Genomic DNA, 21,343 nt, shown 5'->3' with positions numbered 1-21,343 from the left:
TTACCCTGGAGGTCCTGCTCTTCAGCTTTGCACCTAACTCCCTGAACTCCCTATGCAGGACCCCCTCACTCATCCTACCCACGTCATTGGTCCCTACATGGACCACAACATCTGGATTCTTGCCCTCCCTCTCGAGAATAACCTGCACCCGATCTGAGATGTCTCGGACTCTGGCACTAGGGAAGCAACATACCATCCAAGACTCCCGATCTTCCCCACAAAATCTCCTATCTGCCCCCCTGACTATAGAATCCCAATCAATACCGTTCTCTTCTCTTCCCTCCTCCCCTTCCTAGTCAAGGGTCCAACCTCAGTGCCAGAGACAGGACCACTGCAGCTTGTTCCTGGTAGGTCATCCCCACCAACAGTATCCAAAATGGTATACTTATTTTTGATGTGAACGGCCACAGGGGTGCTCTTCTCTCTCTCTCTGCTCCCCCTGCCTCTCTTGACTGTCACCCATTTGCCTACCTCCTGTCTTTTCAGTGTGACTGCCTCCTGATAACTCTTATCTATCTCTGCCTCTGCCTCCCGAATGATCCGTAGTTCATCCAGCTCCTGCTCCAATTCCCTAACTCGGTCTGATAGGAGCTGCAGCTGGATGCACCTATTGCAGGTGTGGTCATCCTGCAATAGTCTGCCCGTTTATTTCTTCTACCAAAGTGCATGACTGTACACTTTCCGACATTGTAATTCATTTGCCACTTCTTTGCCCATTCCCCCAATCTTTCCAAGTCTCTCTGCAGACTCTCTGTTTCCTCAGCACTACTGGCCCCTCCACCTATCTTTGTATCATCAGCAAACTTAGCCACAAAGCCATCTATTCCATAATCCAAATCATTGATATACAACGTAAAAAGAAGCGGCCCCAACATGGACTTCTGTGGAACACCACTGGTAACCAGCAGCCAACCAGAATGGGATCCCTTTATTGCCACTCTCTGTTTCCTGCCAATCAACCAACGCTCTATCCACGTATGTAACTTTCCCGTAATTCCATGGGCTCTTATCTTGTTTGGCAGCTTCATGTGTGGCACTTTGTCAAAGGCCTTCTGAAAATCCAAATACACAACATCCACTGCATCTCCCTTGTCTAGCCTACTTGTAATGTCCTCAAAAAATTGCACTAGGTTTGTCAGGCAGGATTTTCCCTTAAGGAAACCATGCTGAGTTCTGCCTATCTTGTCATATGCCTCCTGGTACTCCGTAACCTCTTCCTTGACAGTCAACTCCAACAACTTCCCAACCACCGATGTCAAGCCAACAGGTCTATAATTTCCTTTTTGCTTCCTTGTCCCCTTCTTAAATAGCGGAGTGACATTTGCAATCTTCCAGTCCTCTGGAACCAGGCCAGAATCTATCGACTTTTGAAAGATCATTGCTAATGCCTCCGCAATCTCCACTGCTACTTCCTTCAGAACACGAGGGTGCATCCCATCTGGTCCAGGAGATTTATCTACCCTTAGACTATTCAGCTTCCTGAGTACTTTCTCTGTCGTAATTGTGACTGCGCATATTTCTCTTCCCTGACACCCTTGAATGTCCGGTATATTGCTGATGTCTTCCTCAATGAAGACTGATGCAAAATACTCGTTCAGTTCCTCCGCCATCTCCTTATCTCCCATTGCAATTTCTCCAGCATCATTTTCTATCAGTCCTATATCTACTAACACCTGTCTTTTACTCTTTATATTCTTGAAAAAGCTTTTAGTATCCTCTTTGATATTATTTGCTAGCTTCCTTTCATAGTTCTTTTCTCTCTTAATGACCTTCTTAGTTTGCTTTTGTAAGCTTTTTAAAAACTTCCCAATCCTCTGTCTTCCCACTAATTTTTGCTTCCTTGTATGAACCATAGAACCATAGAACACTACAGCACAGTACAGGCCCTTCAACCCTCCATGTTGTGCCGACCCATATAATACTTTAAAAAAAGTACTAAACCCACAATACCCCATAACCCATTTTTCTTTCATCCATGTGCCTGTCCGAGAGGCTCTTAAATATCCCTAATGTTTTAGCTTCCACCACCATCCCTGAGAAGTCATTCCAGACACTCACAACCCTCTGTGTAAAAAAAACTTACCCCTGATGTCTCCCCTAAACTTCCCTCCCTTAATTTTGTACATATGCTCTCTGCTGTTTGCTATTGGTGCCCTGGGAAACAGGTACTGACTATCCACCCTATCTGTGCCTCTCATAATCTTGTAGACCTCTATCAAGTCCCCTCTCATCCTTCTACGCTCCAAAGATAAAAGTCCCAGCTCTGCCAACCTTGCTTCATATGACTTGTTCTCCAAACCAGGCAACATCCTGGTACATCTCCTCTGCACCCTCTCCATAGCTTCCACATCCTTCCTATAGTGAGGTGACCAGAATTGAACACAATACTCGAAGTGTGGTCTCAACAGAGATTTGTAGAGTTGCAACATGACCTCTCTACTCTTGAACTCAGTCTCCCTGTTAATGAAGCCTAGCATCCCATAGGCCTTCTTAACCACCCTATCAACCTGTGCAGCGACCTTGAGGAATGTATGGATTTGAACCCCAAGGTCCCTTTGTTCATCCACACTCTTAAGTAACTGACCATTAATCCTGTACTCAGTCTTCTGGTTTGTCCTTCCAAAATGCATCACCTCACACTTATCCGGATTGAACTCCATCTGCCATTTTTCTGCCCAACTCTGCAGCCTGTCTATATCCTCTTGTAACCTTCGAGCATCTACAGCTCCATCCACAACTCCTCTAATCTTCGTGTCATCTGCAAACTTACTCACCCATCCTTCCATCTCTACATCCAGGTCACTTATAAAAATCACAAATAGCAGGGGTCCCGGGACAGATCCCTGCAGCACTCCACTAGTCACCGACCTCCAGGCAGAATACTTTCCTTCCACAACTGCCCTCTGCTTTCTTCCTTTAAGCTAATTTTTTATCCAAACAGCCAAGGTTCCACTGATCCCATGCCTCATGACTTTCTGGATGAGTCTCTCGTGAAGGACCTTGTCAAGTGCTTTGCTGAAGTCCATGTAGACCACATCCACTGCCCTACCCTCATCAATTTCTTTTGTTACCTCTTCAAAAAACTCCATCAGGTTCGTGAGGCACGATCTTCCCTTCACAAAGCCATGTTGACTATCCATGAGTAGACTGTACTTCTCCAAATGCTTGTAGATCCTAACCTTAAGAATCCTTTCCAGTAGTTTGCATACCACTGACGTAAGACTCACCGGTCTATGGTTCCCAGGTTTCTCCCTATTACCTTTTTTAAACAAGGGAACTACATTTGCCATTCTCCAGTCCTCCGGCACTTCCCCTGCAGCCAAAGAGGATTCAAAGATCACAGCTCTGGATGCCCTCTGCTTTGCTTTTACTTTGGCTTTGACTTCTCTTGTCAGCCACAATTGCATCCTTTTTCCATTCGAAAATTTCTTCTTCTTTGGAATATATCTGTCTTGCACCTTCCTCACTTCTCGCATAAACTCCAGCCACTGCTGCTCTGCTGTCCTTCCTGCTAGTGTCCCTTTCCAGTCAACCTTGGCCAGTTCCTCTCTCATGCCACTGTAATTTCCTTTACTCCACTGAAATACCGACACATCGGATTTCGGCTTCTGTTTCTCAAATTTCACAGTGAACTCAATCACGTTGTGATCATTGCCTCCTAAGGGTTCCTTCACTTCCATCTCTCTAATCACCTCTGGTTCATTACACAATACCCAATCCAGTACAGCCGATCCCCTAGTGGGCTCAACAGCAAGCTATTCTAAAAAGCCATCTCGTGGACATCCTACAAATTCTTTTTCTTGAGATCCAGTGCCGACCTGATTTTCCCAATCCACTCACATGTTAAAATCCCCTACAATTATCATAACACTGCCCGTCTGGCAAGCCTTTTCTATTTCCTGTTATGATTTGTAGTCCATATCACTGCAGCTGTTTGGAGGCCTGTAGATAACTGCCATCAGGGTCCTTTTACCTCTGCGATTTCTTAGCTCAATCCATGAAGATTCTGTGCCTTCCGATCCTATGTCTCTTTCTAATGATTTAATATAATTTCTTACCATTAAAGCCACGCCACCCCCTCTGCCTACCTGCCTATCCTTCTGATACACCATGTATCCTTGGATGTTCAGTTTTACTTGGACGTTTTACTATATGTTACTGTTATTTTAGGTTTTATGTGTTATTTGGTATGATTTGGTAGGTTATTTTTTGGGTCTGCAAACGCTCACAAATTTTTCCCATATAAATAAATGGTAATTGCTTCTTCACTTTACGACATTCTGGCTTACGAACCATTTCATAGGAATGCTCTACCTTCGAATAGCGGGGGAAACCTGTATTTGGACTTTCGGAAGGCCTTTGACAAGGTGCCACAAGTAAAGCTGTTTACCAAGTTAAGAACACATGCTATTACTGGAAAGTTATTGGCATGGTTAGAGCATTGCTGATTGCTAGGAGGCAGCGAGTGGAAATAAAAGGTTCATAGAAACATAGAAAATCCACACCCCCTTACAGGTCCTTCAGCCCGCAATGTTGTGCCGACCATGGAAGGGATATATAATCAGCTCGAGATCAGGTAGAGCACAATGCTGTCTTTTTGCTCTGTCTTCCCTTGATTGTTTTGAAAAATTACTTACAAATAAGCTGCTTTATCTGATTTGCTGGCATAAGCACAGTGGATGTGACTTTGTTTACATATATTACAAGAAAATTTTACTTGACATCTTATTCCACATAGGTTTGAACATCCATTGCATTTTATTTTTGTAATTTTTTTTATTGGCCATGCAATATTTTGTTGAGAAAGATCATGATTTTTTACTTAAATGTTTGAAAAGCATTGAAGAGTGTACTAAACTATTTTTCAACTTGTCAATGTAATTGTTGTATGAACAGCTTTAATTTTAGAAATGGTTCAACAATATTCACTGACATATAATAACTGACCAGCAATTCTTAATTTTATTCCCAACTGTGAGGTGTTTCAATATCTTGCATCAAGAGATAAATCACAATCACTTGCTTTTTACCTGAGGGACAAGTGCCGGCAGATTGTAAAATCGTTTGAATGTAGTTATTATCCTTATGTATATTGCATAATTTTGATTATTTTGAATATAATCCACAATGACTCTTGCAAAGAACTGCAAGGATACTAAATATCCCCATGAAAACTATTTACTTAGGAAAGAATGGCAGATGAAACATATAATGTGTTAGAACAAAATATGATATATATTTAAAAATACACTAGTCAAAAAAGTCATAGATAAAATTGTTCGTTTTACAATTTAGGGACCTGTAATATGCATTGAATTATACAAATGATAGATAATTAATCTCCAAAATATTAAACTAGTTATTTCTAAGTATTCATCATCTTTTATACATCGAATGTGCTCAATTGTTCTCTTAATTGAAAGCAGAATTATATGTACAAAATCAAATGTACTGAAAAGTCATTGCTTAATTAAGGAAGGCTTCAGGTACAATTAGTAAATAAAGAATGAATTTTTGGTCTTGACGGATATTTTTTATTTCCAATATTGTACTTGTTTTAGCTTTAAACTTATTGACTAACATAATACAAATATTCATAGAATCAGTTGCACTACTTTTAAAAGTAACTTTCTGGAGTGTTATTTCATATAAGTTAAATAATGAGTGTTATTCAGCAGTTTAATAGCTTTATATTCTAATAGGCACTTTGATTAGAAATTAAACTTCTAAGATAATTTTATCTCTCTCCTGATCACCTGCTTTTGTAATTTGGATGTTGAATAGTAAATGCGTGCAAGTTAAATAGTGAATGAATGCTGAAGTTATTTGCTCATAAAGACTTTATGCCAGTAGACTTTGATGTATACTTCATCTTAAAAGAAATGGTGTATGGGAGAAATAATTCAATTACCAAGAACTTTTCTGTTTAGTTGGCCCGCAATCACATGGACAGATGAATTGTTGATGCTTTTCCTGCCAATCCAGGTTTTGGATTCTGATGTGTAGTTTAATTTCCTAAATGTGTCTTTATTTTTTTTACACATTAGTATCCAATCATGCTTAGTATGCATTAGTATCCATTTCATGCTTAGGTAGCTCCTAAGGTGGAAGTTTCATCTTTCTGGTTTTGCTGCTGCTGAGCTGAACATGTTGGTTGTACTGCTTTCTTACGTGTTCTACTCATGTCTATTTACTCTACTGCCCACACATCTCCTATCTCACTAGGGGCCCAAACACTCTTGCTCATAGCTGTACGGTCATTAAGGAGGTGATCCAAACCTGTCCACACTTTGGTAAATCAGACTACTGGACTGTGCTAGTTCTCCCTGGAACTGAAACGGGAGGTTCCAGTACAGAATGACAAACATGTGGGTCTGAGGAAATAGATGAGCTCCCATATGACTGCTTTTTTACACATTCAAAGACTCAGCTGTCAGGCTGGATGAGCATGTCACCACCGTCATGGTCTTTTATCAGCAAGAGTGTTGAAGACTGTGTATCAAAGAAGCCAACCCAGGTGCTCCCAAAGTAGAAACCATTGATGAACTGGGCGATTCACTCCCTACTGAAGTCTAGGACTGCAGCACTCAAATTGATTTACCTTCATAAACTATCAGAGATGCCAACAGACAATGCCCGTCTAAAACTGAATCCCAGAGTAGCTGTCAGTTATGGTGGGGCTCACAAGCTATAACGGACTACAAAACAAAATCAGACAGCATTACCAACAGCAGTTTATCTTTTCCTGATGAGCTTAATGTATTCAGTACATATCTTGAAAAGGAGATTTGAATATTGCAACCTACCTAGATAGCCTCCAATATACCCGAACCTACAGTCACAGTTGCGTGTTAGCTACTTGTTCTGCTTCAATTCCTAGACCTTGATCCAGAATTGCCTTGATCCTTGTTAGATTAAAAATCACTTTTGAAACCTACCCACTTCTTTACCTCTTCTATTACCTTCTAAACATATTATTTTGAGCAAGTAATTTTGTATGTTTGCTTCATTCATTTTAAATAAAATCTTATTTTATGTTTACTTAGGTTATATTTAATTTTAACAGTCTAATTGTGTATACTGTCATTTTACATAGATTGATAGCAATAAAGCTTAGATCCACTGCAAGTTCCTTAAAGTGGGGTCTCTGAAAGGCACATCTAATTATAATTGTTCAAGAATACAATTCTTCATGATGTAAATTACATAAGTTATTTAAAATGCTCTGTTTTATCAATTAGAGTTGTTTTGGTGTAGTTATAGCTTGAAGTCTGCAAATCAAAGAAAAAAAATGAAATATATGTTGTACCTTTCAGGTGCCCAGGATATTGCAAATGCTTCACGGTACTAAGTATAGTTACGTTCCTTATGTAACCAGAGAGGTTCAAAGTAAATTTATTATTGAAGCATGTATATGTTATCATATTATACCTTAAGATTAATTTTCTTGCAGGCAAAAATAAATACAATTTACAAGAAGTCCATAGATTTTTCCCTCCTTAAGGTGATTCCTTAAGGAATAAAGTTAGTATATTTCCCACCTTATTTCACATTTATTAACTGTTTTGTTACAAAACAATTATATTCACATGGGTTATATTTCAAATTTTGATATTTTTTATTTCTTATTTCTCAGCCATCATTAAATCCTCCTGGAGGAACTACCTGTGACATAGTGCTTTTAAACCGATGGAGTGTGAGGAACTATGAAGTACAGCGGGGCGACATCATATCTCTTGTGTGAGTAACACATCTAGTTATACATGTTTTCCTAACTTGATGAAGATTTTGAAAGTGACAGAACCAGTTTGTCTTTGTTTTGTGATTAGTTTTCGTTTAGCATACTGCTTTTTGTGCCTCACTAGAAAATATCTTACTGTTATGAAAATGATAGATTATACAAACACAAGCCTATGTTTAACTGTGCAATGGTAGTTTTTAGCTTTTTTAGTAGATTTTCCTTCCAGTGCTGTGTTTTGAGAACAAAACAATTATGAAAGTGTACAAATTAATTTTCTTTTGTAGTGTTGCATTTTTGATGGACAACATGTAAACATTTAAGTTTTACTTTTTTAAAAATTAAATTCTGTGTGTGTTGAATATATTCAGAAACAACAAGATTAGGCCTCCACATTGAAGTATTATTTGAAATTATGAAATCAATAGAAGTTGTTCTCTTCTTGATGGCTGACCAGACTTATGTTGCAAACTGCTAATGCAAGTTCTGACATTTATATGTCTAAAGCAGCTATCATGTACCTTATTGACTTGGTTGAGTTTTTTTTGCCTACTTTGAAAATATGTGTTTGAACCTCAATGCGATTGATGTTGAAGAGCTAAGACTTCAGTTAGAGAAAGCAAATTGTTTTGAGCCATTTAGCCATCATTTCTATCTTAACCAATATTACTAAATGTGGTAAAATCCAATTCTGGTGATTCAGTTATTGGCCTGAAATGATAATTCTGTTTATACTACTACAACTTTGTCAGATCTTCTGGCATTTTGTTTTTCTTTGGAATTTCAACTGGTGCAGTTTATTGCCTCAGACACCTAAAGAGATGATTGATTTACCTGATTATTTGTAGAACATTATTGGTGTATGATGATATGATTCAAGAACTTGATTTATCTTTCAGAAAACTAGATGTCCTTACATGTTTAGAAGTTCTCTTAAATATTGGGTATTTCCATCAAAAACAATTGTATCAATTTCACCAGGTTAATTTGACATTAGCCACACTGGTCAATAATTGTGTATTTAAGTCTTTGATTCAAGTGAAAATTGCAACCAGGCAATCAGAAGCATGTTTGGTTTTCATAAAAGTACCTCAAACTATGTGCAAATGGGTGAAAAGAGGTACAATATTTATAGTTTGCTTTCTGCAGAAACTCTTTGGATCTAAAATTGTGTTTGAAAGCATCATACTTTGATAATAACATATCATCTTTAATTGCTCCTAATCAGGAAAAGATAACCATAAATATATTTAGATTTAATTTTAGTAAATGTAACATTTTTATATTATCTGCTGTATTGGAGACAACATGTATGAAAGTTGTAGCTAAGAGTAAAGGTATGAGGCCCTTGAAATGAGAAAAACCAAAGCATGGTTCACTTTAGCATTAAGATATGCAGCTGTGCTGTATTTTGTCTGTATCCATGAGGACGATCATCTGGCTGAGAGTATCCACATTTCATTTGGTAAGGCACTGCTTGGTTCTGGGACCTGAGTTGACAATCACAAAAGGTGGTTGGACAAAATTCACATATTCACATTCAGATTCACAGCTGAGAAAATATTTGATAGTTGAGCTTGCTTTTCTGTCTGTCAAAGCTATTGCTTGCTATTCTCTGAATGACCCTAGTATTTGGATGTCTTTGAATCAGAATCAAATTTAATATCACTGGCATGTGTTGTGAAATTTGTTAACTATGCGGCAGCAGTACAATGCAATATATGATAATATAGAAAAAACTGAATTGCAGTGAGTGTGTGTGTATAAATATATATAAAATAGTTAAATACATAGTGCAAAAAAGTTGCTAAAAATCAAATATACATAAAAGTAGTCACAAACACCATATATAATCACTTTAATGAAAATGTTCAATCAACACAGAATTAAGCTAACTACTATTCTTGCTTCCATGTCTCCTTTCAAATTAATGAACTCATGGAGCCTGAAAGTTGGCATGAATAGATTCTATATCATAATTACTGGGAGATTCTCCATTGCTGGACACCAGTGGCAGAGAGCATCTGCAAAATTGCTAGTGGAAAACACACAGCAAGTTTGAGGTATCTCACAATAGATTTCTCAGCAAGTTGTGGTCCATTGCATCTTGGAAGTCAAAATTGTGCCAAATAAAGCAGTGCTAAAGGCATTAAAGCAAAACAATATGTATCCACTTTCAGAGTGAAACTAAGTTAATATAGTGGCAAGCTCAGTTAAGAATCAGAACATGGAACAGTACAACACAGAAACAGGCCTTTTGGCTCACAATGTTGTAACAAACCAAATAAATTAGTTATCAAATGGCCAAGTAATCAAATAATCAAAGGGCATAAATCTCTTCTGCCTACATAATGTCCATATCCTTCCATTTTCCTCTCATTCATGTGCCTGCCTAAACATTTCTTGAAAGTCCCTAATATATCTGCCTCTGCCACCACTCCAGGCAGCGCGGTCCAGGCACCTAACACTGTGTGTTTTAAAAAAAAGTTGCCCCTCATATGTCCTTTAAAATTACCCCCTCTCACTTTAAATGAATGCCCTCTGGTATTAGACCTTTCAACCCTGGGGGAGAAAAAGATGCTGTCTGTCTACTCTATCTATACCTCTTAATCTTATAAACCTCTGTCAGACTTCCTGACTAGGAGACCTCAGTCAGTCCAGATTGGGAGCAGCATCTCCAACACCATCACACTGAGCGTGGGGGCTCCCCAGGGCTGCGTGCTCAGTCCACTGCTGTTCACTCTGCTGACCCACGACTGTGCTGCAACACACAGTTTGAACCATATCATCAAGTTCGCTGATGACATGACCGTGGTGGGTCTCATCAGCAAGAACGACGAGTCAGCTTACAGAGAGGAGGTGCAGCGGCTAACGGATTGGTGCAGAGCCAACAACCTGTCTCTTAATGTAAACAAAAGAGATGATTGTTGACTTCAGGAGGGCATGGAGCGACCACTCCCCGCTGAACATCGACGGCTCCTCGGTAGAGATCGCAAAGATCACCAAATTTCTTGGTGTTCACCTGACGGAGAGTCTCACCTGGTCCCTCAACACCAGCTCCATAGTAAAGAGCGCCCAGCAGCGTCTCTACTTTTTGCGAAGGCTGAGGAAAGTCCATCTCCCACCCCCCATCCTCATCACATTCTACAGGGGTTGTATTGAGAGCATCCTGAGCAGCTGCATCACTGCCTGGTTCGGAAATTGCACCATCTTGGATCGCAAGACCCTGCAGCGGATAGTGAGGTCAGCTGAGAAGATCATCGGGGTCTCTCTTCCTGCCATCATGGACATTTACACTACACGCTGCATCTGCAAAGCAAACAGCATTATGAAGGACCCTATGCACCCCTCATACAATCTCTTCTCCCTCCTGCCGTCTGGGAAAAGGCTCCGAAGCATTTGGGCTCTCATGACCAGACTATGTAACAGTTCCTTCCCCCAAGCTATCAGACTCCTCAATACCCGAAGCCTGGACTGACACCTTGCCCTATTGTCTTGTTTATTTATTGTAATGCCTGCACTGTTTTTGTGCACTTTATGCAGTCCTGTGCAGGTCTGTAGTCTAGTGTAGCTTTCTCTGTGTTGTTTTTTTTTACGTAGTTCAGTCTAGTTTTTGTACTGTGTCATGTAACACCATGGTCCTGAAAAACATTGTCTCATTTTTACTATGTACTGTACCAGCAATTATGGTTGAAATGACAATAAAAATGACTTGACTTGACTTAACATCCTTCCTATGATGGGGTGACCAGAACTGTATACCATACTCCAGATGCAGCCTAACTAGAGCTTATTAAAGCTGTAATATAGCTTCCTGACTTTTGAACTCTATCCCTTGAGTAATAAAGGCAAGCATGCCATGTGCCTTTTTAGTCATCCTATCAAACTGTGTAGCCACTTTCAGGGAGCTATGAACTTGGACCCCAAGATCCCTCTGCTCATCAACACCGTTAAGGGTCTTGCTATTGACAGTGTACATTTGATCTATCAAGGTGCAACTCTTCACATTTGGCTGGGGGTTAAACTTAATCTGTCATTTCTCCACCAATATTTGCAACTGATCTATATCCTGCTGAATTCTTTGCCAATCATCTATGCTATCCACACCACCAATCTTTGTATCATCTGCAAACTTACTAGCCCGCCCATCTGCTTTTCATCCTAGTCATTTATATACAGCACAAGCGGCAGAAGTCCCATTACAGATCCCTGCAGAACACTGCTAATCACAGGCCCCCAGCTAAAATAAATCCTTTTGGCCACACCCTCTGTCTTCTTATGGACAAGCCATTTCTGAGTCCAAACAGCCAATTCACCATTGATTCCTTGCATCTTGATCTTTTGGATGAGCCTCCCAAGAGGGACCTTGTCAAATGTCTTACTAAAATCCATGTAAACAATCACAGTTCTATATTCATTCATTACCCTCATCAATTTGTTAAAAAACTTGCTCAAGTTAGGAAGAAAAGACTTGCCCCACACAAAGCCACACTGGCTCTCCCTAATTAGGCCATGGTTTTCCAAATGCTCATAAATCCTATCCCAAAGAATTTTCTCCAATAACTTCTCTACCATTCACGTTATTCTCACTAGTCAATAGTTTCCAGGATTATACCTGGTTACTTTCTTGAATAATGGAACAACATTAGCCCCTCACCAGTCCTCTGGGACTTTGCCTGTGGCTAGAGAGGACTCAAATTTGTTGGTCAAGTCCCCAACAGTCTCTTCTCTTGTCTCTCACAGTAACCTAGGATATATCCCATCAGGCCCTGGGACATATTAACCTTAATGCTCTTAAGAGACTCAACACTACATCCTCCTTTACCTTGAAATGTCCTAGATTATTAATACTCTCGGAATGGATCTCCCTACTCCTTCTCCTTGGTAAATACTGATATAAAGTACTTATTTAGGGACCTTGCCTACATCCTCTGCATCCAAACAGATGTTCTCCCCTTTATTATTGAGTAGTCTAATATATATATTAGAATGTCTTGGGATTCGCTTTAATTCTACTTGCCAAGGACTTTTCATGACCCCTCCTCGCTTTAATAATTTCCTTTCTTGCTTCTTTATAATCTGTAAGGACTCTGTAAATTCTAGCTTCCTAAGGTTTACATACTTTCCCTTTTTTCCTAATCCTCTGAAATCAAGAAGGGGATTTTGCACGATAGTCATACAAAATGTTCCAACTTTCATGTAATTTTGAAAAGAGTTATTTTGACATAGAATGAAAAAATCTTGGAAGTCCTCAACGGGTCAAGCACCAGAATTAACATTTCAGCTCAATGCCCCTGTGTCAGAACTGGGGAAAGTTAGAAATAATACCAGATTTAAGTTGCCAAAAAAGTGGGGGAGTTGGAAGCAGCAAGGAATAAGAAACAGTGAGGAGGGGATGGCCTGTGAGATTGTGTGATGCAAGTATAGGTGGTGGTGGTGATGGCTGAGTGAGGATGCAAGAGGAGAGAGAAAGAGAGCGACGGAGATCTGAAAAACCAGTCCAAAAAAAAGTGAAGTCTGCAATTTGTCAGGTCAAAAGTTTTGCAGTTCCTCCAACCATGTTAAACTTTCTTGGAGTGATGTGGGAGGTCAGGGATGGAGATGTTGGAGGGGAGTGGACAGTGGCACACAGACACCCCTTTGGGCTAACTAGAAATATTCTGTAAATCTGCATTCTGTTTCACCAGTGTAGAGATCACATTATTATATTGGAAGATGACAAATTAATTGTTGCTTCACCTGGAAGGAGTTTTAAAGGCCCTGGATAACAGAAAGGGAGGCAGTAGAAGGGCAGGTGTTACACCTGTGGATGGATGGAAAGGTGCCATGAGGAAGAGTGTGGGTATTGGTGGAGATGGAAAATTGAGCTTAACTATTGTGGAGGGAATTTTCCATCAAGAGTGCTGAGAGGGTTTGAGTAAGTTGTGTTTTAAATTGTGAAAGGTGTGACTTAAATTTGGAACCTCATGATGTGGGTCATGTTCTTGGTGGAAGAGAGTGATGAGAGACAGGACATAATTGTGGGAAAGGGCTCTTACTGAGTTGAATTTGATTGCATTTCTTTTCATTGGGTCTGTCTTCTGAAGTACAAATATTGTAAAACCTACATTAAATCAATGTACCTATAACATGGTGGAAAAATATTCTTCTGACTGAATCTGTCATCCTTGCATTATTAACAAAACTGTTAATTTCCGAAGTTACATTTTCATGATGTATAGTGACGCCTTGTCATATTAAGTGGGGATGTGAAAAAAATTAAATCTCTTTAAAACTTCAATTTAGAGAAAAGGTGTGTTTCTTTTATCATATTTAAACTAAATTTAATTTTCTTCTCAGATTATGTACTCCATTTGGAGATGATTATATTGATTTATATTTCTATGTAGTGAATTTAATTCAGGGTAAATATTCTTGTAATTTCCTCCATTTTTGGGTAAGAAGAACATTTGTATCTGTAGTAATGTGAATTCTCATGTGAAAATGAAAGTCTTTAATTATCCACAGGATGGCACTGTATAGCTGATTAAATAATATACCGTAGATTCCGGACTACAGAGCGCACCTGATTTTAAGCCGCTGGCTCTAATTTTAGAAATAAAATCATTTTTTTAAATGTAAAGGCCGCACCGGATTTTAGGCCGCACCGGATTTTCGGCCGCAGGTGTCCCACGTTGTAATATGAGATATTTACACAGAAAGATATTACACGTGAGGATTTTTTTAACTTTTAATTAAATCCATATGGTAACAAAAACAAATACATATTGCAAATGCTTTTTTTCGAACCGTGCCCGTACGCGGCTACTTTTAAATATACGTTGCGTATACTTCTTTACTGAACAACATTCCAATATCTCCTAACGACTGGTAAAAAATATATATACTGCAGCCTACCAGGAAAAGTTATTGATACCTTTAACTTAAAAGCAGAGTTCGCTCAGATCCAAAGCCGCTCGCGTAATCCGCTCCCCCCCTCCTTTCCGTTTCATCGCAAACGGCATTTAAAAGCAGAGTTCGCTCAGATCCAAAGCCGCTCGCGTAATGCGCTCCCCCCTCCTTTCCGTTTCATCGCAAACGGCATTTAAAAGCAGAGTTCGCTCAGATCCAAAGCCGCTCGCGTAATGCGCTCCCCCCTCCTTTCCGTTTCATCGCAAACGGCATTTAAAAGCAGAGTTCGCTCAGATCCAAAGCCGCTCGCGTAATGCGCTCCCCCCTCCTTTCCGTTTCATCGCAAACGGCATTTTCCCACAAGACACCGCGAAACCGGGTGTGTCGTCATAGCATCCCGCGATGTAGTACAGAAAACAAATATAGTTTAAACTAAGTAGGGTAGGTAGCACAATGCTTCGAGTGTTTTCCATGTTGATGAGGGTGAGTACAAATGACTGATTTACAATAATTTAATTGTGAAAGTGCGCTTGATTTATCGTACAATTTCATTGGACCTCTGTGAACTACTCATCAATTTTATTGGTCTACTGTTACGAGGCGGCATGAAAAAAACCATGCATTAGCCGCTTCGGATTATTGGCCGCAAAGTTCAAAGCTGTTCAAAATGTGGGAAAAAAGTAGCGGCTTAAAATCCGGAATCTACGGTAGTTTTAAGCAAGTAAAATAAAAACTGTTTAAAATACGCTTTTTGATGAGTTATTTTCTGATGCAGATTTTTTGAACAAAAGTTAAATTCATTGAATACCTAATATTATTATGATAGGAGAAAGATTTACTAGCACCTGCTCCCTCTCTGGGTCACTGAGGGAGTTTTGAAGGTGTAGCATGCGAGGTGGTCACTGCTGTGTTAGCAGTGCTTGGTGAATCCATTGTGGTTCACAATCAAGGCAGCTCATTTGTTGACTTAACTGGGACGGAGTATGACGATAAGAAACTGGGAAAAGAAGTTTGTGTAAATGTAAATTAAAGTTTTTTTAACTTGATTTTGCTGTACATGATTTCAATTGGATCTCTGTGTGCTGTATAACAAATACCTATTTATCCAGCAGCCACAAAGTCTTTGATAAGCAATTACTGCTTTCAAATCTGAACTAAATGAACTTTGTAAGGTTGTATGAGACTAGCCGAAGGAGTATTAAGAACTTTGAGCAAGAAATTTAAGATTTACCTGGGTGGTGCCACAGCAACCACGACTCACTCAATGTCAGCAAGCTCGAGGAGATGATTATTGACTTCAGGAGCAGGAAACCAGAGGTCCATGAGCCAGTCCTCATCAGGGGATCAGAGGTGGAGAGGGTCAGCAACTTTAACTTCCTCAATATTATCATTTCAGAGCACCTGTCCTGGGTCCAGCCATGATAAAGAAGGTACGCCAACAGCTCTACTTTCTTAGAAATTTGCATAGATTTGCCAACTGAAACATTGACAAACTTATATAGATGTGTGGGGGAAAGCACATTGACTAGTTGAATCATGGCTAGTATGGAAAAGCCTTCAAAAAGTAGTGTACATGGCCCAGTCCATCACTGGTAAAGCCCTCTCCACCACTGAGCACATCTATACGAAGCGCTGTTGCAGGAAAGCAGCATCTATCATCAAAGACCTCTACCTTCCACTCCATCCTCTCATGCTGCTATCAGGAAGAAGTTACAGGAGCCTCGGTGCCTGCACCACCAAGTTTCGGAACAATTAGTACCCCTCAACGATCTGGCTCTTGAACCAGAGGGGATAACCTCACTTGCCCTATTACTGAACTGTTTCCATAACCTATGGATATGGATGCTTTCAAGGACTCTTTATCTCATGTTGTTAATATTTATTGTTCATTTATTATTATTATTATTATTATTATTTTTATTTTTCTCTTTCTTTTTGTATTTCCTTTTTTTTTACACATCGTCTGTCCTGTTGGGTGATGTATTTCATTGATTCTATTTTGTTTCTTGTATTTACTGTGATTGCCTGCAAGAAGACGAATCTCTGGCTTGTATGGTGACATAAATGTACTTTGATTATAAATTTACTTTGACATAAGAGCAACATGCAATGAGTTTCTTCTATCTGGACATTTTGCCCTATTGTTCAATGATTCCCTAACAACATTTTTAGATCTTTGATGTAACATTATGTATGTTAAAATGTCTCTTGATATATTCCCAATTTAATCAATTTATATTTCACACATGAACTTATTTTCTTGTTCCATGTTTTAGCTTGATATATTTTGCCTTTATGAACAATTTTCACCCAAATGTCAACCTTCACTGAAAATTTATTCAATCACTTCTAGTTAAATACTCCTTCCAACATTTGCAGATGAGTGACAGTTTTAATCCTTTCCTCTGTTATCTGTGTAGAAGGTAGAGAAAGAAAGAATTGTTATTAATATCTATTCACTTTGCTCATCATATCTGCTTATGCTGATTCAAATTTTACTGATCTTTTTGTACCTTGTATCATCACTCCATATTTGGATACCATGGTTTGAAAAGTACAACCCTTTTAAGCCTTCATATTTTTCGAAGAAATAGCAGGCCCACACATTACTCTTAGATAATTTTAGAAAGTTGTATGGGGGTGTGGAACAGGAGGCAGGAGATATTCTTAAGGAAATTATGAGCTCTCATTCAGTATGCATAATTATGGTATACATTGGCACTGGAGGACAGCAAATAAAAATAAATGTTTTCAAAGTAGGCTTAACAACAAATAGTTGGTAATATTCCCTCTAAGGTGTAGTTTTGCTTGCAGTGAAAACCATCTGTAACTTTTTTATTTTTCTTTAGGAAATTGTATTTAGAATCAAATATCTTTATGTCAGTATTGTTGAAAAATCGATAGTATTGACATAATTTTCTCTACTCGGAAGTTGTAGAGCGTGCTTGGAGCTTTTATGGAAAAATAGCAGCCATTCTATAAAGGAAGAAAGGATGTCTATGTAACAGTCCTGACCGGTAATTCTTCATGTTCTCCTAATTCCCTTTCCCCCGTGTTCTTGTGGTATACCTGATTCTCATCTAAACCTTCAGCATAAACACCTCAGTTTTGCATCCACTCCGCCAGATTGTTGTTTTAGCCAGTGTGGTAATTCAGGTTCCCGGCCGTTTAGGATTGTGTATTCTAAGTTTTACTTCTGTACTGGGGTTTACCTGTGTAACTCTTGTCTCTCCGTGTCAAGATAAGTATTACAAGCCATTTGTGGGGTTGCTGCGGGGAAGTGCATTAGTGTGGGCCACAGCAGTTTGGGACAACCAACCGGATATCTGCTCTTCTTTTGCCACTTTTATCATGGAAATGAGAAAGATCTTTGACCACCCCATCCATGGTAAAGATGCCACCAATCGTCTTCTCATTCTCCACCAGGGCTCCTGCAATGTTGTGGAATATTCCGTGGAGTTCCGGATGTTAGCAGCCGACTCGGGGTAAAACGATGAGTCAGTCCAGAGGTTTTTTCGGAATGGATGAGTTGGCGGCAAGAAATGACACCAACAGCCTGGATTCCCTGATCTTCCTAGCCACCGGGTTGGACAATTGCCACTGAGAACACCATAGAGAAAGAAATGGTCATCCACCACCTTTGGCCACTCCTCGGCACTCATTACTGCCTCCTGCCAGAACAAGCCTCTCTCTTCCTTCTGCACCCCGAGTAGCTCCCAGCCCCGCCGTTTCTACCACCCCGGGAGAGGAACCCATGCAACTGGGACGGAACCGCCTTTCTCCCACTGAACAACTCTGGAGAATGAGAGCCGGTGAGTGTCTATATTGTGGCCAGTCCAGTTACTTCCTTGCCACCTGCCCCCTTCGGCCAAAAAGGGAAGGCTCACCAGTAGCAGGGGGGACCCTGGTGAGCCAGACAACATTCCCTTCCGTCCCCCAACCCCGGATGCAGCTTCAAGCCACTCTGTGTTACAACCAACAGTCCTTGCCTCTGTTAGCACTAGAGGACTCCAGTGCAAAGGGAAACTTCTTGGATGAAAACTTGGCCTTCAAAGCCGGAATTCCTCGTGAGCCTTTGTGTATCCCCCAGATGCCCAGGCACTAGACGGTAGACTTCTGGCCCAAGTCACACACTGCACAGAACCCCTGCTTCTCCTTCTCTCTGGAAACCATCGGGAACCGGTACGATTCAATTTAATTTCCTTTCCTCAAGCCCCTGTGGTTCCCTGCCACCCCTGGTTAAGCCGTCATAACCCCCACATCAACTGGCCCACCGGGAAGATAGCTGGACCTCGTACTGCCATTCCTCTTGTCTGCTCTCAGCCCTTCCCCCAGTGGAGGTCACTGCGACCTTGGCCGCCTCTGAGCCCCCTGACTTGTCCACCGTTCCTGTAGAATATCATGGTCTTGGAGAGGTGTGTAGTAAGCAACGGGCCCTTTCTCTGCCTCCACGTCACCCTTACGACTGCACGATTGACCTTCTCTCCGGAGCCTCATTACCCGCCAGTTGGCTGTATAGCCTGTCCCGTCCAGAAAGCATGCAAAGTCCCAAGATAAAGCACAAGGTGGTGAGAAAGGATCTGAAGAGGGTAATTTTGAAACAGCTCACATGTTATAAGGATAAAGTGCCAGATCTGCTTTGTAATGAGAAATCAGAAGAAAAAGAGAGTCATAAAGTAGAGTATGATCAGTCCAGATCCAAAGCTGACCTGCATATAGATATTAAAAATGAAGAAATTGTAGAAAGGAAAAAAGATATTGTATACTTCGAGTTAAAGGAATGGCATTTAGGAGAAAATGAAACAAATGGTACTGAAGTAAAATCTGAAAATACATTCTCTAAGTCAAGTGAAAAATTTGAAAATGATCAGTCTAATAATGAAGGAACTGATATAGAAAATTCCCAGTTGTATTTAGAAGAAAGCAGACTGGATACTAAGGAAATTGCACCCACTTCTCCAGGAAACATGGTGCAATTTAAAAAATTTGATAAAATCTGAAGACAAATTAGAGGAGAAATCGACTGTAGTGGATGAACCTGTTGAAGCTATACCAGTCCAAGCACAAGAGGAGGAAAGTCCAACACAATCGCAAGAAAAAACTACAAAAGTTGAAGGCAAAGCAAGAAACCTGACCACTGATGTAAGTAGCCAGAATAAACCAACCACTCATACAGCTATGAAAGTAAGCAGTCCTGAGCATTTGTCTGTAACTGAGCAAGAAAAGCGTTCACTGACTTCCACAAAAGAGAAACCAACAACTGATTTAAAGTCAGGAAAATCTCCAGCACCAGTACCAGTTACAAGATCAAGAAATCAACCATCTCCTGTGATTAAAAAAGGCGTAAAAAAGAAGCAAGTCCAGAACGCAAAAGACAACAACATAAAACTCAAGCTACCCTGATCCATGTGCAGTCATCCCTCGTTCCACGTCCCCCACGTGTTCACGTGTCAGTCAGCCCTTTGTGCCCTCCTGCTGAACCCCCTCCACCTGCCCAGATTGTCAACAATCTGGGCAAGCCTGGTGGTTAGCCTGGAGGCTTCCGTTGTCACAGTCCCGACAGTTAATTCCTCATATTCTCCTAATTCCCTTTTTCCCGTGTTCTTCCAGGCTCCTTGATTGTGGCACACCTGATTCTCATCTAAACCTGCAGCATAAATACCCTGGCTTTGCATCCACTCTTCACCAGATCGTTGTTTTAGCCAGTGTGGTAATTCACATTCCTGACTGCTTAGCATTGTGTATTCTAAATTTTACTTCAGTACCGAGGTTTACCTTTGTAACTCTGTCTCTCTATGTCAAGATAAGTGTTGCCTGCCGCCTGCCTTCTGTTTGCCGTACAACTCCAGCAATGCTCCATGTCAATATGAGAATTGTCTGCCACCTGTCTCCTGTTTGCCATTCAGCTCCAGCAACACCCTGTTTCCAAGTTGTTTTCCCTGCCTCCTGCTTTTCCGTTCACCCTCCTGTTTGCCGTTCAGCTCCAGCCACACTCACGCCCTTGTCTGCATCCTAACTCTATCTCCATGCCAGTGTCCTGCATTTGGGTTCGCCCGTTCTCTGCCACAGTCTAACCCAGAATAGCTCGACTATATCCCGTGGGTATTTCTGTGAGAGAATATATCAGATTATTTTCCACTTTTGAATAGCAGTATTGTATCTTCAGATTGATCTACAACTGTCCTGATTCCATCCAGTTTTACGGCACTGTACTTTAGGCTGGAGAATTTGCAGCCCAATTATTTCAGTGACTGAAATTCTCTTTGTTCATTTGAGACCATATTTGCTAATATTTACAATGGAGCTACTTCAGGGTACCTTATGATCGTATTGCTAGTGTGCTCTGCTAGGGGTAGACTTCCTTCTGGGGTTCACGCCAATAACATATTCTTAATTTCTATCATAGTATTATGAATACTGCAATAAATTCTCAGTAGCTTTCCCTTTCAACAAGTAGGTTGGAACCCCTTTTTATTTTTTGGCATGGCAGATCTGTAAAATCTGTATTACATTGACTGAAGAATAGAATTGGACTTCAGATGTTTGGATGCACTACTAAATTTGTAGTTTTTTTTTTATCTGTTTCAACCTAACCTGTTAAAATGTTGTTGTCAACAGACCTACTGGTTTATAGCTATTCTGTTAACATTTTATTGCAATTATATAAAATCCTATAATTCTTAATGATGTTTCAGAATAAACTTTTAAAGTTCT

General features: G+C 40.2%; 1 protein-coding gene across 5 annotated transcripts in view; it reads left to right on the top strand.

Moving 5' to 3' along the window:
* immp2l (inner mitochondrial membrane peptidase subunit 2) overlaps window positions 1-21,343 on the top strand; it is a 505,123-nt gene that overhangs the window by 14,429 nt on the left and 469,351 nt on the right. For all 5 annotated transcript variants that reach the window (XM_073059450.1, XM_073059446.1, XM_073059448.1 and 2 more), the window contains exon 3: window positions 7,637-7,740. In XM_073059450.1, coding sequence (XP_072915551.1) covers window positions 7,637-7,740 — 104 coding nt within the window. The remainder of the gene's footprint in view (window positions 1-7,636; window positions 7,741-21,343) is intronic.

This window comes from Hemitrygon akajei, chromosome 10 (assembly GCF_048418815.1).
Source record: "Hemitrygon akajei chromosome 10, sHemAka1.3, whole genome shotgun sequence".
NCBI lineage: Eukaryota > Metazoa > Chordata > Chondrichthyes > Myliobatiformes > Dasyatidae > Hemitrygon > Hemitrygon akajei.
The sequence above is the reverse complement of the archived record's forward strand: the minus strand, read 5'-3'. Positions and strand labels throughout refer to the sequence as shown.